At 41.2% G+C, this 16,863-nt stretch overlaps 1 protein-coding gene across 2 annotated transcripts in view; it reads right to left on the bottom strand.

Annotated features, from left to right (window-relative positions):
- The window catches only part of LOC8041136 (solute carrier family 12 member 4), a 126,463-nt gene that overhangs the window by 7,997 nt on the left and 101,603 nt on the right, over positions 1 to 16,863 (bottom strand). For both annotated transcript variants that reach the window (XM_029978612.4, XM_029978613.4), the window contains exons 15-24: positions 16,107 to 16,226; positions 15,810 to 16,003; positions 12,796 to 12,875; positions 12,036 to 12,124; positions 11,823 to 11,929; positions 10,350 to 10,466; positions 7,393 to 7,482; positions 1,829 to 1,920; positions 1,643 to 1,750; positions 655 to 708 (exon numbers count right to left, since the gene is read on the bottom strand). In XM_029978612.4, the coding sequence (XP_029834472.2) occupies positions 655 to 708; positions 1,643 to 1,750; positions 1,829 to 1,920; positions 7,393 to 7,482; positions 10,350 to 10,466; positions 11,823 to 11,929; positions 12,036 to 12,124; positions 12,796 to 12,875; positions 15,810 to 16,003; positions 16,107 to 16,226 (1,051 nt within the window). The remainder of the gene's footprint in view (positions 1 to 654; positions 709 to 1,642; positions 1,751 to 1,828; positions 1,921 to 7,392; positions 7,483 to 10,349; positions 10,467 to 11,822; positions 11,930 to 12,035; positions 12,125 to 12,795; positions 12,876 to 15,809; positions 16,004 to 16,106; positions 16,227 to 16,863) is intronic.

Below are 16,863 nucleotides of genomic sequence, written 5' to 3'. Positions count from 1 at the left end.
ATTTCTATTGATGCTTTGATAGGTTTCAATGTTTTGCAAATGGCTACTGCTTTTACATGGCAAAAATTTTTGAAGCTAATAAGATAGCACACTCAAATATCAAAATCAGCCACCAGTCTACACATTGTGTTGGTATAACATTAGCATGCAGCAACTGGCTTTACAACAAAGTCAGTTGATCCATATTTGCCTGGACAGTACTGTTTATTTCAACCTGAAATTAGGGCAGTCAAGCAAGAAACTAGAAAGCTGTAAACCCTAAGCATTATGCTTGTTGAAACCTGACATTGAGTTAATTCATATACCTACAAAGCCTGCAGTTTTATATTGAACATTACCGAAATTCAGTAAGCTTATTTGTGAAACAATATGTTACTTGTGAGGCAGTAGTACAAATAACACTCATGACACTTAGCTATTATAAAAAAATAAACAGTGATGTGCAACAAGACCACACACAATAACTGCCAAAGAACCATCGCAATAACTACCAAATTGTTGAAAACATGGTTACCAAGCAGAACATGCTGTTGGGTCATGAATTTTGAGAAACAGGCTAGAAACTGTAGTTATAACACAACATGCATTTCAGATAGTTATGGTCACATCTTTATGTCAACAATGCTACTGCTCCTGTTAATAAAATCTGTCTACCTTGGAGCTGGTGTGGTTCTGCACATGGTGATGATGATCCATTATGGTCTGGACCTAGGGGAGGCAACATAACCAACGAGCTATATTTAACATGCAACAATCCACCATGAAACCATCACAACACTGCAATGATCACATGCTGGCAATATTAATAGCAAACTAGACTACATGCACATAGGGACGAACTGACTCACTGTTTTGCCAGCTGATATGCCATAAACCTTAGATATTTGTGGTGTTGCACCACTAGTCTTGACTGGCTTCCTCTATGAATGGTTTCCTGCTATGACATGTGCTGTTTGTGTAACCACAATACACTGATGAGCTTGAACATGGTGATAAACAGCACACAAGAGACAATGACACTGTAGAAGAAAACAGACAGGACAGTGCTTGTCCTGTGTTTTCTTTTACTGCATTTGTTTCTTGTGCACTGTTTATTACCATGTTCAATGCATACCAACTTGCCCGACTAACCACCCAACTGATGAGCTTGTTTGGCCACAATAATGACTCAAAGGTTATTGGTACAGTGTCAATCTATTTTATAGTCTATCCCTTTCCAATGTTGCTGTTCAACTTGTGAAATTTCAATGAATCCACTCATTTTGTCTAATCACTTACATTACTATCTCCCAATAAAATTGTGATAAAGTTAAATTAATACAGTGGAAGACTACATTCAATATTGAATGCATTAACTTCTCCATTTTTCTGGAAGGTTAAAAGTAGAGAGCTTACACCACAAAGATATTAAGACCATGAGCAGTAGTTCAGTACAGAAACTGAGATTCGTTTGGCATGCAGCAAAACAATTGGCACATGAAACCATCCAAATGAAGCTACCTCAGCCAGAAGTAAATCAGTAGGGTTCGGCAGTCAAGTGAAGTCAGCTGTTCAAACAGGTAGGAATCTATGGTATTGACTTTACATTATAATCATGCAACAAAACATGGTAAAAAGCCTTCGAAGAGAAAAACAAACCTACCATGCTTAATGTTTCTCTTCGGTTGAGCCTCAATTGTTTGAGCATTTCTGTACGCTGTTCCATCATCAAAGTTCTTTCATACGTGTATGCTGAGATGTCACTGTCATTCTGTCAGTGGTGGAAACAACAAAATCACATTTTAAGGTCATAATCACCCTTAACGAAAAAACAAACAATGCACCATACCATTTCAACAACCTCCACATCAGCGTCAATTCTGAGGTGGTACAGAAACATGGCCAGGTCCTTTTTCATTTGAATGCTGTTGTCTTCCAGTTCTGAAGGTAGTTTTCATGAAAAGTCAAGGGCAGTTGCTTGGGAAGGTCAATCATTAGGCAGCCTTTCTCTTTGAAAAGTGAAAGCAATATTACCACATTCATCCCTGCTTTACTTTTCTGTCTTAGTCCAAATTGAAATAACAATATGCATTACACAATAAAAAAATTAGGCCCCATACACAATACAAAAAAAATGTTCAAACATATTTTGTTGTTTATGTTATAAAGAGAAACCATCAGCAGACTTATGAACATGTACTAAGTATGTGTGAATAGCGGATTTTGAGTTTGAAGCAAATTCAAAGCGAGTAGTGGTTTTGACCAAATATTATTATTATTATATTGCTATTCTTATTATTATTATTATTATTATTGAATACTTTCTCCAAGCCCTTCACTACTGCACCATGCTTAAACGAAAACCCAGCTGAACTTGTGAAGATTGGTTCCAAGATTCAACTTGTCCATTTCTAAGCTAAGTTAACTTAGCTATATTTATGAACTATAACGTCATAAAGTCCAATGCTTACAATTGGGATGGCAAGTCAAAGACGTACGTGACATCAAATTAAACTTTTAGAGATACCCAGCTATACCTGATCGAGAGAATTTATAAATCTTGATACATGCAATCATTATTTGATCTTGATATATTCAAATAATGATGAAAACAAATTGTCGGGACATCTCTGCCTAACATATACTCCTGCATAATAGCCAGTTTAATTTGGAAAATTATACTGTATTGTGGATATCAACATTCACAACGTTTCCGTTTCCTTTTAAATAAACCAGGGGCGCGCGCGCACCATCCCACTTTCAAAGTTTGCTTTGCTCCTGAGCACACAACTGCAATATTTGTACTTCTCGAAGTGTTGATTGCAGTGAGTCAGAGCCGTATATGTAGAGGGTTTGGCCATTCATTGGGAAGTATAGGAGACAAATCAGGAGGTGCCATTGACTGAAAGTGGGCTGGGCGTGTTCCAGGGCATCGTCACAAGTTTGAATCGAACCAGAAGCCGGAAATTATACCCTGGCGGTGGTCGCGAGAAACAAACTTAATAAGTGCGTCGCAGTAACTCGTGGCGATTGAAATAATGTTGCACGAGATGTTTCAATCACGGTCATCCAAAATCACGGTGGAAGAGTGCGACTAGCAGAACAACTGACATAATAAGTACGCTAGGCGTCGAGGGCCGGGAATCTGCCGTCCGAGTGGTCACACTCTGTCTGAGCAGAACAGTTGAGCGGCACATTCGTTTCTTACATCTTTTTGCATGATCATGATCGACACGTCACGTGCACCCTATTTTCAACCATGACGGGTTACTACATTTTGACTCTTACGCGTTTATTAAAACCATATACCTATGATTAAAACTGTTTCTCGCTACCACGCTAGGGGATTCTTTTCGGCTTCTGGTTGGCCAAGAGAGCATGTCAAGCCCTCCTTCCGCGTCTGGTGCACGCCCTGGCTCTGCCTGCACTTCTCATTGACCAAACTCTCTATACACGGCTCTGCAGTGGGTTAGCCCTGTAGAGTGCGCTTCTTACTGAGCACTGGTGCACTGAGGAAAAGCAACACTCGTGGAAGCGGGCTTTGTGAATGTTGCTTCTCCGCAGGGCACCAGTGCTTGGTAAGAAGCACGCTCAGTGGGGCTAGCCTACCGTTTTTACCACTTAAAAAAAATATGAATACTGCAGTTCATCTCGAAGCGAACATTAAATAGAGCATTATTCAAAACTACTATATGAAAATTTGAATATTTGCACGACACTACTAGTATGCATGAATATGTGACTGGATAAACTTAAGATCTCAACAGTTTCACACCTCCCGGCCCCGTTCTTTAATTTACATTTTTATAACCATCACAAAACCAGAAAACAAAAAGAAAGATTTGTTTTCTTTCTTTTGTTTTGAAAACAAAAGAAAGGTGTATCACAAGAGCTCTGTATTTTTAGTTTCAACCGAAAACTGGCAAATAAATATAAGCTTTAAAGGGCCCAGACACCTCCAAAAATATATATTTTCGTGCAAAATAGTGGAACATGGGGTCAGAACACCACCCAATTAATTGTTTGCCGAGGACTTGCATAAGTCAAACTGAAACCAGAGGACCAGTGCAGTGGAATATGGCTTTATAGACTCCAGAGTCACTTTATAGAGACTCCAGAGCCAGAGCAACAAAGCGTTAAAAATCTCCTTAAAGTGGAACTCTGCTTCTTTCTAAACATTTTATATAATAAACAATTTTAAAGTGGTAATAATGAACGGCTCTACATAAATCATTTCCCGAAAATTTTAAGTATTTTTCACCACCATCTTGCTTTAGACGTGACCGTAAACTGAAATCTGAAACTGACTATGGTAGGCAACAGTGGCACTGCATTATCAAATACATGGTGCACCCAGATGGTACAAGCAGTCGCGTGATCAGGGATGGAACTGGGGAAAAACAGCTTTGGAACAATCTTGGGAGCAGAAAAAACGAGGTCTTGGAACAAGTTGGAAGCAGCATACGAGTTTTAAGAATGTTAAAATAAAGGCTAAATGTCATCTGGTTTTTAGAACTAAAGAGAATGTGGCATACAGGTAACTACATGTTAACTTAATGGTAGTTTCAAATATTTTTCAAAAAATTACGTGCAAATTACACAAAACATATGAAGCAAAACTGCACATGACAGTGCGACATGTGATAAAACCGACTTGCAAAGAGGTAAATGTAAACAGGTACAAATAGCTTTTATTGCTCATCGACTAGTAAGGTGTACCGAAAAATAAAAATGCAGGTACAAAAATGGTTTTTCATTTTTCAGTGACTAGAATAAGATAATATAAATCTATTGGGACTTCGTCAACTGCTCACAAATACACTTCACTTTTTCGAGATTCTGAGCCAATTTTGCATTAGCCTCCGCTAACAAGTACTTGTCCAGACTCAATCTCCTCCATCTCTTTTTTTTTTTTTTTTTAGACCCGACTCAATCAATGACTGCGCATGCTCAGGTATTATAGTCTGCGAACAGATGATGCGCTGTTCAAGTTGCCGGTCTTCTTCCTGAAGACGAGCTCTCTTCATACTCGCATCACTGTTCTTCCTATTATGCCTCTCGTCGTCTTGCTTTTCAACCTTTAGCCTTTCTGTGTAAACTTTACCAGACTTCTTCAGTTTGCAACAAGTCTGCTATCAAAGGTTCTTTCGTGACATCACTGCCAAATCACTTCAAAGCGCAATCACGATCTGGCAGTCCGTATCTTGCTCCGTCATACGGCTCACTGCTCGCTCGCGTTTGTTCCCAAATTTTGTGCGCGAGGCCGCGGCACATGTTTGCTCCATCACTCAGATCTTCAGATGAAGTGACTCCAGGACTTCAGAAAAGCACGGTGAGCATGGAGCAACGGCAGTTAACGTTGGTGGCAGCAACCTTCAGATACGAATTTTTGTATTCGGATCCACTGGCGCCCCATTTGGGCCAAAAGTCCCGGTGTCAATGTTGCCAACAGAAACTGCAAGAAGGCTAATTTTGACAAGGCTCGTTTATAATATCAGCTTGGGTGCATCTTGGTGCGATTTTGTTCTTATTTATGCCTTTGTATCAGTGTGGCACATGAAAAGTCATTAGGCGCACAGTGGCACAAGTGGTGCCACAGTTCCATCCCTGGTGATACACCACGCGAACGGATGCAGTGCAAGTATTGTCTGCATCACAGCAGGCTCTGTGTCAAACTACTTCCACGTTACTCAGCCTGTGTGCGTCTCCAACGCAGATGAAGTTTGTAAGTAAGACATTATGGGGACAGAAGGGACATACTAACTGAAACCGTACGGGAGGCGGGACACTCCGATATTCCCACTCAAACTGTTCACAAGAGTACAATACTACGTCGAGATTAATGGGACTCATCCATGGCAGACGGCTGGTGCGGCCTGTTCACAATGCTGTATCCACCCCACGGGTGCGTGCACATCCCACAAAGTACCGCGAATCGTGGCACTATATTTGCAAATTCTACCCCAAAAAGTAAAAAAAGAACTAATGTCTGACATCATTTTTCATACTGCATGTGGCATGCTAAATTAGATCATTCTGTTGAGTTGGTGCATCTCAAACTTTGTTGCCCATTTTAGTAAACATATAGACGAAATTGCATGTAATATTTCGACTCGAGGACTTCCGAATCGATACTCTGCAAACTGCACCGCTTTCTCAATAACAAGAATAAAGTGGAGCTGTCCCTTAAATCCAAGTGTTTTCAGAGGTCATAGAAATCACCGTTTCAAAAATTCTACAATTTTTATTACTGAATGGAAAGCGCCAAATAAACAAGGACGAAGAAGGGGACGAGACGAAGCGCACTCTCAACTGAAGGTTCATTGAAACAAACATTGACTATTAATAATGTCTATCTGGGTGATGTTTCAATAAACCTTCAGTTGAGAGAGCGCTTCATCGTTGTTTATTTGGCGCTTTCCATTCAGTGATTTACAAACTAGCCCAGTGGTCTATTATACTACAATTTTTATTAATGAATAATTGCCTCCGCCAGCTAGTTACAAAATATTTTGAGTTCTGTGCACTCGTGACAACCAAACCGAGTAAAAGGGAGCTAAGGGAGACCTCAGCAAAAAACGGAAAAACAATTTTAAGTTGCAAGTATGTTTCCTTGATTGTTGGGGTCTTTTGAGAGGTTTCTGGGAATTTTACATCTGCTGCAGTGACAGCAACATAATTGTGCATAAACTACTCTTGTTCAAAAAAAAAAAAAAAAAGGGGAGAGAGTGAAAGTTCTGCCTTAGAAGCTGATTGTTTTGTTTTAATGATGCTAAATGTTCAGTGATCTTGTACTGTCTGGGAGGTCTGGTACCCCAAAACCAGGTCATATCTGGATTCCCATGACACCTTGGAAAAGGGCAAGATTTTCAAGATGCCATATTTGCATAGCTCACCTGATGAAAACCAAAAGAATTCTGTGAAGTTTTTCTCTACTGCTTAGGCCTGAAAGGGGAGGTAATACTAATACAACTTTGCCTTGCTTTCCAAGGTTATTAAAAAATTATTACAGAGCTCTTGATATGACTAGAGAAAGAAGAGGTAGAGGATCGCCAGCGCGCAAGCAGCAGGGTATTCAATCCTCTGTCTACCACCATTACCCAGCTATAAATAAATCATCATCTTTTTCACTGGAACAATATGGTTACCTTGTTTGGCATAATGTGAGCGCTGTTGCTTTCCCCATTTCTGACTGGAGAAAACCGCCACTATACATACCACAAAGAGACAAAAATATTTGCTTTGTACTCACAGGTAAACATTTCAAACATGCAGGATATAGTCCATATCATTACATACAGACAAAACTTCAATAGCCCAGCAATGAGAAATTAGTTAATGCTCTAGTATATTGAACGCATGAGGCTCATTGATTTGTCGACTGCACATGATCAGAGCAGAGATAAAGGATACGGGCCACAGTGAAGATCCTCAGCTTGCAGTTCTTCCAGACCTTGTGCTGTTTCAGCAGGAATGGCAGAAGCATCAGAAGGCCACCGTCATCTGTAAAGCTGCTCAGGAAACAACCAACATGCTTGGAATCTGGCAGTGTGTTACCATGTCACCAAAACAATATTCATTTTACAACAGTAGAGCCTCGTTGATACATCCTCGATTAATATGTTTATATATCATTCCCTGTTCGCCGCCTTCCCCTTCCGAGATGTTACAGCTGTTGCATCTAAAAGCTGCTGTCAGACACGGCCAGTGCAACGCGGCATCTTCATTTTATTTTTGCTCCACTCCCCTTCCTTTTTGATCCCTTTACCTATCTGCACCGCGCTACTTGTCTATTCTTGCCCAGGAGGGCATGACATTGATGCTTGGAAGGAAATGAGGTTCTTGCAACAGCCTGCTAACCTTTCCATCTCCTTCTGCCGTGCACACACTCTTCTGTCCTGCTCAGCGCTTCGGTGCCCCAGGCTGCATTAATTTCATTTTGAGTGGAGTTTTGAGAAAAAAAAAAAAAGAAGAACTGTTAGTTCACAACTGTGCTCCGCACGAAGCTTCACTGCACTGAACATGCCTAAGAGCAGTGGCTAATGAGGGGCAACATCTGTGTTAGCTTAATCGGCTCGCACATTTTGCTCTCTCCCATACGTCGAGATTCTTCCATCGCGAAATGTAGATCTACACCTCATTTTCAATAACAGTTTCCAAGAAAAAGGGGAGATGCATTTGAATAAACAAGATAGTTTTTCACAGCTGCAAAAGTCCACCTGAAATAAACTTATGAGCGAGAGTCGTTCCCTATGGCCCCTAAAATTGTTATCGGCTCTTATGTTTTGCCAGATCATATATCCTTTTATTGTGGTCCTCCCAAAAAAGTATTAACGAGTTTATGCTGCATTTACCTTTAGTAAAAAAATAATATAAGCTATCCGGAAGAAGACAGCTATCGAAAAATTGCTTGCACTAAGCACAGATTTACGAAGGCTCCTTTTGCCAAAAGCCACAGTCTTCATTTACAAAAATAAAATGCAAACTCGCAAATAACTTTTTATGAGAAGTTCACTAAGAGTAACTCTACAATACAGTATTAACTTGAGAAAAACCAGCAATGTTTGTAGAAGTGGCCCATGCATCTGCACCTTGCAGAGCATGCAAGAGCTAGTCATAATGATCTAAGGAGGGAATTTTGAAAAAAGAGAACCTCTTGTCTTGACCTTTTCCTCAGTAATATAGATATAGTACACTGGTTCCACAGAGACCCATCATCCTTCAAAATCACCATTACCGACCACTCCGATATGCACCGTTCCAAGTTGGGCTTCCTGGGCGGCGCCATTTTAACGAGTGTAGCGCCGTCTACCCTCTTCCATGCATTTGGGAGAATCTGAACACATCCGAATGACCGACCGCCATTACTGAACTGTTACCCTGCACACCGAGTCGCACCGATAGCAGCTGCTTCTGCCGGCACGGATGCCGTATTCGGCGCCCTCGGCTCATAGTCTTCGTCCCATGGAGGAAAGCACTATCATAATTGGTATGCCAGGAATGGGGAAAAGTACATCCTGCTTTCCTGGCATCTTTTTGTGGGTAATTTTTAACGCAGTTCTGGAGTAGTCGTCGCTCCCAAAACCGAACTCAGCGTTTCGATCGCTAGCGAAATTGGGGATCGCTAGTGAAATTGAGGATTGAACGAAGCAAGGATGGCACGAATTATGGCATGTGAATTTGCGCTGAACTCGAGTTGTCGCAGCTTGGGGGCGCCGGGAACATTTGAACTAACTGCGTGGTTAGCGGCTCAGACCTGCGCGGTCACGTCTGCTTTAATTGAAATAGAAACCTCAAATTTAAATATGAATCAATATATAAATACCAAAATATAATACAAAGACAAGGCAATGTGCTTTGTCTTTGTCACTTCTTCTGTCAGTTGCTGTTTTCCTAAGAAAGAAACATCTGAAGTGAGGCACTGCACAATGGATGTTGCCGAAATTTTTGTTTTCGCTCCGCACCAGGCATCGCCTGCCAATTACCACCTGAAGGAAAACAGTTATTAATCAGTGGACCAGGAGTCATGCAACTGCTTTCTTTTTTCAATGTCTAAGCAGCCCTCCGCTTATCTTTTAGCCATAGCCCAGGCAAAGGAACGGCACGGGGTTCTCCGCAGTTCGCCGGTCGTCCAAGAAATGGTCGGAGCACACACCACTGCTCTTCGATGGCAAGAAGTCTTTCCTGTTTAAATTCGCCAGCCACCGGCGTTGTAGGTCTGGAGCAGCGGGGAGCTGGTGCAGCATAAACATGCCGCACCCACATTCATCCTGTTTGACAGCGTGGGTTCGCACACAAAATCGGCGTTTATTTTAAGTTTTTTTTTTTTTTTATTTGTACAATCAATTGCAGCACAGTGCTGCCCGGTCGATTCTTTCCTTGCATAGGCCATGTCACGCGCGAAAACATGCTAAAATATCAAAGCGGCGCCTAACATTGTTGAAACAACTTGCCTCCATACACTGCGCACATGCTTTCTCCAGTTCACTCCCTGAAGCAGACGAGCTTTCGAGGGAAAGGGTAAGCGGAGGATTGGCGCAGCGCTCTTGTTCGAGTGTTTTTCCCTTTCTGCATCGACCTACTGGAACGGTGTATTACCTCCACTTTGTTTCATTGTAATATAACTGCATACTGAAGATAGTACTCCTAATACTGTTATGCTATTCTTTATACCTCCCTCTGTAGTGCTCCCTCAGCCTTGAGTACAGAAATAAATAAAAATACTCTGCTATGTGACAGAGAGGCTTGACTGAAGGCAAGTAAAATTAGCTCATATTAACCCTTTGCCAACCCTGTTTCAGGATCAATGTAGTAAAATAAAATCAATGAGCACTCAAACATAAAAAATTTGCTCCCAGTCAGAAGGATACGAACAATCCACCAAACATCAATGGTTCCATGGAGCTTCTCAGTGTTGTCAGGAAACTGGTTGATGTTCTTTGGCACCAGGAGGGCATTCTTGCTGGCAGAAACATTGCGAATTGTTTCTAGGGTTGGGGAAAAAAATGGAACTACTTGTAGGTAAACCCGACAAAGTGAAATTTAGAATTGCTATATTTCCCAGTGTATAAGTCACTTTCTTTCCTCCACTTTATACAAAGGTACAACTTATATACAAACTATTTAGTGAAAAAGGCTGTTAACATTATGGAAAATACCGTATTTACTCGCATAATGAATACTTTTTCCCGAAAAATTGAGAGATATTGGGGGGGTGCGTGCATTACGCGGGGTAAAATGTTTGCATTTCCACACTTCAGTATACAAATGTCATATTAGGTCACACCAATATGACACGGCAAGGTACTGTGGCACGTCTCTGGAGGCGCACCCACGACTGATCGGAAGCACGCCACAGTAACCATGCTTTGATGCTTTATAAATTGTGGACCTTTTTAGGACGCTTTTGGTGTGCCTTTTGCCGAAGGAAAAGCGCCCTACAAAGCTCAATCAGCAGGGAGAGCAATGCGACCGTTCTTAGGCCTAACCACTTTCACGATTTCATTGTCCAAAAGCGGACCACAGACGACGGCGTGTTTGTTGACATCAATGCATCCAATAGGTGAAGAACGTCCGGGGCTGGGCAATTCTCAACCCAAGCTTAGCGAAGTGTGCGCGCCGCTCGGTTTCACAGTTGATCACTTCCGCAACTAGGCACTTGTAGCCATTACGAGAGCGGCTTGGCTTGGCTTAACTTGGCCCGACCGCTTGGCGGCAAAAGAAAATTGGAATTTGAGACTCGGGGAGCCGAAAATTGGAGGTGCATTCATTATGCGAGGGAAAAAAATAAGTTCAAATATTGGTCCCCGTTGTGGGAAGTGTGTTCGTTATGCGAGTAAATACGGTATACTGGTAGATGACTTATTTTTCAAAGGGCTCAATATTTCGCAATTTAGGTCAAAGCTGAAGTTTTGGAATAATTTGCGAGTTCTAATTTTCTCGACACTGTCGAATCTCAATATAGATTCCAATCAGTTTACATTTTACGGGAATCATTCGCGGGACTTATTTTTCGCAAATTGTAGGCGATTCGCAAAATTTGCAAGAATTAGGTTCTCGCGAATATTAGGTACGTCGTTTGCAGTAGGCAAATTACACTGAGCTAAGCTGTCCTTACTTGCATTCAAATTTAGTCTAGTAAATAGTTTTAGTATTGTACTTATGACAGCAAAACCCAACACATCCCTGCTGTATCCGAACAAATCAAAAGCTATCAACCTCAAATGGAGCAACAGTGACTTAATAAAAGAAACAATAGATCCAGATAAGCCATTCTACTGAGGAATGGTCGCTCCCGCAATGAAATCAAAATGAGAGAATAAAGCCAAGAAACAGCTTCTCACCAATGAAAACCTTCCAGGACCGTTCGTCAGGAGACTGCCTCCATCCGTACGGCCAGCCTAGGATGACAGTGTTGTGCTTGAGGCCACCAAGACCTGCTGTCTGAATTCTGTCCAACGACAAAGCATCCCTTAGTAACCAAATTCTCACAGAGTGACCATGCAACATTGTCAACCAAACTGAAAAAACATGAAACAAGGAAGAAAAGAACGCACAGGTGACAAATGCCGTCGATGGTGTTTGTTCCAACCACCACGTCAGCAAATCCTTTCACACGCTCCTCCTCTAGCACTTTCTTCAGGCTCTGGTTAAAAGGAAAGACAAGAAAGGATGTTAATATTACAAAGCTTACAACACATACTAACAATTTCTTTTTTTAACAGATGCAAATTTAAAGGGACGCTGACAAGGTATTTATGCTCCCAAAGGTTTTTATTTGTACATGACATACCAGAGCCCAACAACCCAGAACAGAATATGCGGCTCGAAATTAGTTTTCTTTCCACCTGAAAACCGCCGATCGAGAACTGGCCAGTCTGAGTCGCGCTCACTCTCTTCTCTGTGGTCACATGCCATTGTCTATGGTTTAGACACAACCACCAAAGGTAATCAAAGTCGTCGGTCACCGAAGGCACACACTCAATATTAAAAATAGAAAAAAAAAATAAGATACCCATTTTTTATGTCTTCTAGAAAACTGGCAATATGTTGATTGATAAAAAAAAAAATGTTGCACAGCCATGTGACTTTTGCCAACTCTCTCCTTCTCTCTATTTCTTCTTCCTCCCCAGTCCAGTGTCGGTTTCAAGCAGTTGCATGCTTTTACTTTATTAAAAATGTTTGCGACACTGTAGCAAAATAGCCTTCCGACACCATAATGAATTGCCGGGCAAAAAATAAATAAAATGTTCTGAAAGGTGTCAGTGTCCCCTTAAGTTAGATATAACTTGCCAAATTAAGTCATTTCGAGTTTACCTGCTTGCTGGCTTGGGATTCACTGAACATCTTGTTGTATTCTCCTTCCAGCACAGATGAAACCAGAGTCAAGCCTTTGCCTATATGAAAGCCAAACAACATAAATCAGAAAACTGGGTTGCACCATATACTGCATAACATTCACCCAGTATATTTGTGTGGAACGCATGTTGAGCTTTACACCATCAAAACTAAGGGGAAAAAAAAGTTTATTAAAGCATACTTATGATATCCCTACCAGGGATGGGCAAAATACATGCAAATATGTATCGAAATACAAATACAGAATACTTTGTCAAAAATATATTTAATTACAAATCTAATTACATTTCCAAAAAGCATTTAAATACAAGGTACAAATACAACCAAATGTATTTGGTCTCCTCCAAATACTTTTCCAAATACATTCCTCAAAATTTGCGTCTGTGACTTCAGGGCACTTGTAACGGGTTTCTAGGTATTTCATTTTAATTTTGCATCGCACACTCGGGAGTTAGTGTGCGAGGCTCTAGTAACGTAATAGAAATATAATCACAAAAAATGTAATCAGCTTGGACGGAGTAGGTGAAAAAAGTACAGAGCTTCAAGCAGCTTTTTTTGTCGATTACATTCTGTTATAAACCAACAAAGAACCGAGACGACCAAGGCATGCAGATATAGCTAGAGAATTTTTTATTGTTGCAACTCGCACCAGTTACGAAAATCTGAACGACCCGTGCATTTAGAATGTTCCAGGCAAAAATATGGATGGAAGTCAGGCTGGAAAGCATCGCAAGTTGTCACAGGCACTTATTTCGCCAGTCTGCCTGTAAACGTCGATTTCGTCACTATTCTTGCCCTGGACTAGCACCGTAATCACAAAGTCACTAAACGCTTGTACTGGATTGAGAGACACTGCATTTGGTGCAGAACGTAGCTTTCTTCGTGCTCTGGACAGTGCCTTTTAAAGAAAGCCGGAGGAGGAAAAGAAAAAGGCCCCATGGCCGAATAAAGGATGGAGACTATATCTTACAACCACATGCATAAAAACAATGATTATCGTGACAATAAATTTGAGGGATGTATTTTCGCCCACAAAATTGTATTTAATTACAATTGTATTTGAAATACCCACGTTTTAGTATTTAAATACACACGTCAAATACATTACCCAATTTGTAATTAAATACAAATGCAAAAAACACAAGGTATTTGAAATACGTATTTCAAATACTTGTATTTGAAATACTGCCCATCCCTGATCCCTACATTGGTCTAAGGCTACTGTAGGAAGAATGTTGATCAGTGCAGCCCAACTGCTAACTTGGGATGTCTATCAAGTATTGCACTATACTGCAAAGCACAGGAACAAAACATGAACAAGGGCTCTTTTCAATATGTCCATCCATTAAAGCCTCTGCTGCTGTTCTCCCTTTCTTACTCCTTTATCAAGAATACATATCACTACATTAAACCAGGGTATCCATATTTGGCAATCTATTGAATCCTGCAACACTCTAGTGGAGAGGTAGTGTAGAGAGTCGCAGCACTTTGCATTGTGGCTGAAAGTGACCTTCGTTGTTGCATGTTCGGCAGGTGACGGAGGGATTCTTACATCTGCTCAATGATCCAATATAAATGTAAAGGGACAAGACAGCCCAGGACCCCCACATGCAAAAACTGTTTGCCATCGTCACTCAGTGATACCAGCTATAGTTACAAGGCTTCCTCACAGTCCCTCTCTATGCTCGAATGCCCCTATCTATAGACCATGCATAGTCACAACATCACTGTTGGGTAAACTCTCCATAAGCTTAAAATGAATGTTCCAAAAATTTCAGCAAGAGCGTTGTCAGTCCTTGACCCTCTTTTGTGTTTAGGCTTCATTTTCTGAAAAGCTAGGTTACCCACGATCAGTCTGTTGCCCCACAAACTGGGAAGTGAAGTTGTTTGTTTGTTTCATTTTGTTTTCTTTCACTTCTCTGCCATGGACAGTCAGGCACACTGCCTCCAAGTTGTTGCCTATCTGATCAGCCTAGCACACTGCCCCTAGATCAGACTTTGAGGAAATAAAAAATATAACTAGGGTTCTGCGTTTTCGGTTTTTATTTTTTCAAAATTCAGCGTACTTTTTTCGGTGTTTATTTTCAAATTCGATTTTCGGTTTTTTCGGTGTATATTTATTCTAAAAAAAGTCTTCCGGTTTTTATCGGTGAATATGAAAGAAACATCATCGGACACCGGATTAGACGATTCTTGTAACTGTGATATTTGTGATCACTCAAAGAATAACGGCACATATACATATGTGGCCTTCGCTACAACTTCCGTCAGAACACACCTTAAAATCGCGAAATTAGTGGGCATAATCTTCAGCACGCTTCTTTTTCCTTCCGACTCTGACGACGTGACCGTCTGAGGATCATACAGGCACCAGCGGAAAAAAAAAAAAATGCATTGTATTTATGTTTTTAATTACAGGGAAGTTTGAGAGAGGGTGTTAAAAAAGGTATTAACGGCTTTCCTCGATGTCCTCTGAAGTGCAGGACACCCTAACTTTTCTTAGGACCAGGAACTTGACACACTAAGCCCGATCACAGAAAGGACACAGATGTCCCGCGAAGGCCAATCCAAGGACTCTTTAGTTGCATGTTGAACCCTGTAGGAGGGCAATCACGAAGACGTCACACAATGTCGAACCTAGCAAAGCCCTCTCTCCCCTCTCCCCACCCCCCTCCCCCACCCACCTAGACGCGGCCCTAAAAAAATATCCTTTTTCGGTTAAAATCCGAATTTTAGAAAACGAATTAGACACACTTTTATCGGTTTAGACCGAAAACGCCGAACCTACAAACTGACCTTTTTCAGTTAAAACCGAATTTCCGAAAATGGATTTGGCTTACTTTTATCGGTTTAAACCGAAAACTCCGAACCCTAAATATAACTAACTTAAACCTAGAAACCCCAAAAGGACAGCCAAGCAGTCGCCATAAATGGGGTGAGGGAAGCAGCGGAAAAAAGTGAGAGCGGCTCACCGGCTTTGAGCTGCGAGGCAAAGCTGATCATTTTGCGGTACTTTGGCATGTAGTCCTGGTTCAGCTTGCACAGCACCAGGACTTGAGGCCTCCAGTTCTTGGTGTGGGGCGGGCCTTCTTCCAGTCTCAACAGGCTGTAGCGGGCGGCACTCAAGGCCAGACCACGCAAACCATCTCCCCACTCCTTCTCAGCGCTGCAATGCAACAGAGAGCTCAATGCTCTGAACTGCTCCTCAGAAAGTGCTTACAGTTTGGGCTAGGGCCATGAAGAACCACCACAGGCATAGAAGCACTCACCCTCGGTATTCAATGTACTTGTAGACAATTCCAGCAATCGCCATGGCGGCAAGAGCGTAATACCAGCTGCTCAGAAACATGACCACCAGGCAAAGGACGACTCCGGTCAATGACAACGACCTGTGCAAAGAGTAATCCAGAGTGAGGAGGGTAGCCAGAATAAAAAAAAAAAAATGTTGCTACGACTACTAGATAATAAACAGCCACAGAGAGATGTATATGTGTGCACATTACTAATTTAATAGTTTAAAGATAGTTGAAAATATTTTATGGTGCAATGGAAGGTTGCACCTTGGATTAAGAACTCCACCTGCTAAAAACAATCGTACGACAATAACCTTTTTCTACAAAACTGTTGATTTATAATAGTTTGTTTATCATATTTCTAAAGATGTGCATTAATTGTTTGTATTCCATAGAAGCTAGCATATTTCAAGCTTGTAATTTGGGCAGTGAAGGCTTTTGAAGCTCAACTATAACTTTCCTGAAAAATTGTGCCTTTGTGGCCCTGCAACCAGTTGCTGACCTACAATTATCATATGAACAAATTAGATTGATGAGAAAATCCGCTTAGACTCTAAAAGGAGAAAAATACCAGTTATAGACTCAACACGTAAAAACTAAAAAGCTTGTATCTTATAATTACAACAACCCGAGACTGAAAAACATGTAGACAAGGGGACCAATATAAACAGGGTCTCCATCGCAGCCGAAGGTTTATTAATCTAACCCCACACAGAATAGTGGAGCCCGCATC

This window comes from Ixodes scapularis, unplaced genomic scaffold, assembly GCF_016920785.2.
Source record: "Ixodes scapularis isolate PalLabHiFi unplaced genomic scaffold, ASM1692078v2 PGA_scaffold9__187_contigs__length_104089568, whole genome shotgun sequence".
Lineage (NCBI taxonomy): Eukaryota > Metazoa > Arthropoda > Arachnida > Ixodida > Ixodidae > Ixodes > Ixodes scapularis.
This window is presented reverse-complemented; position numbering and strand designations above follow the sequence as displayed.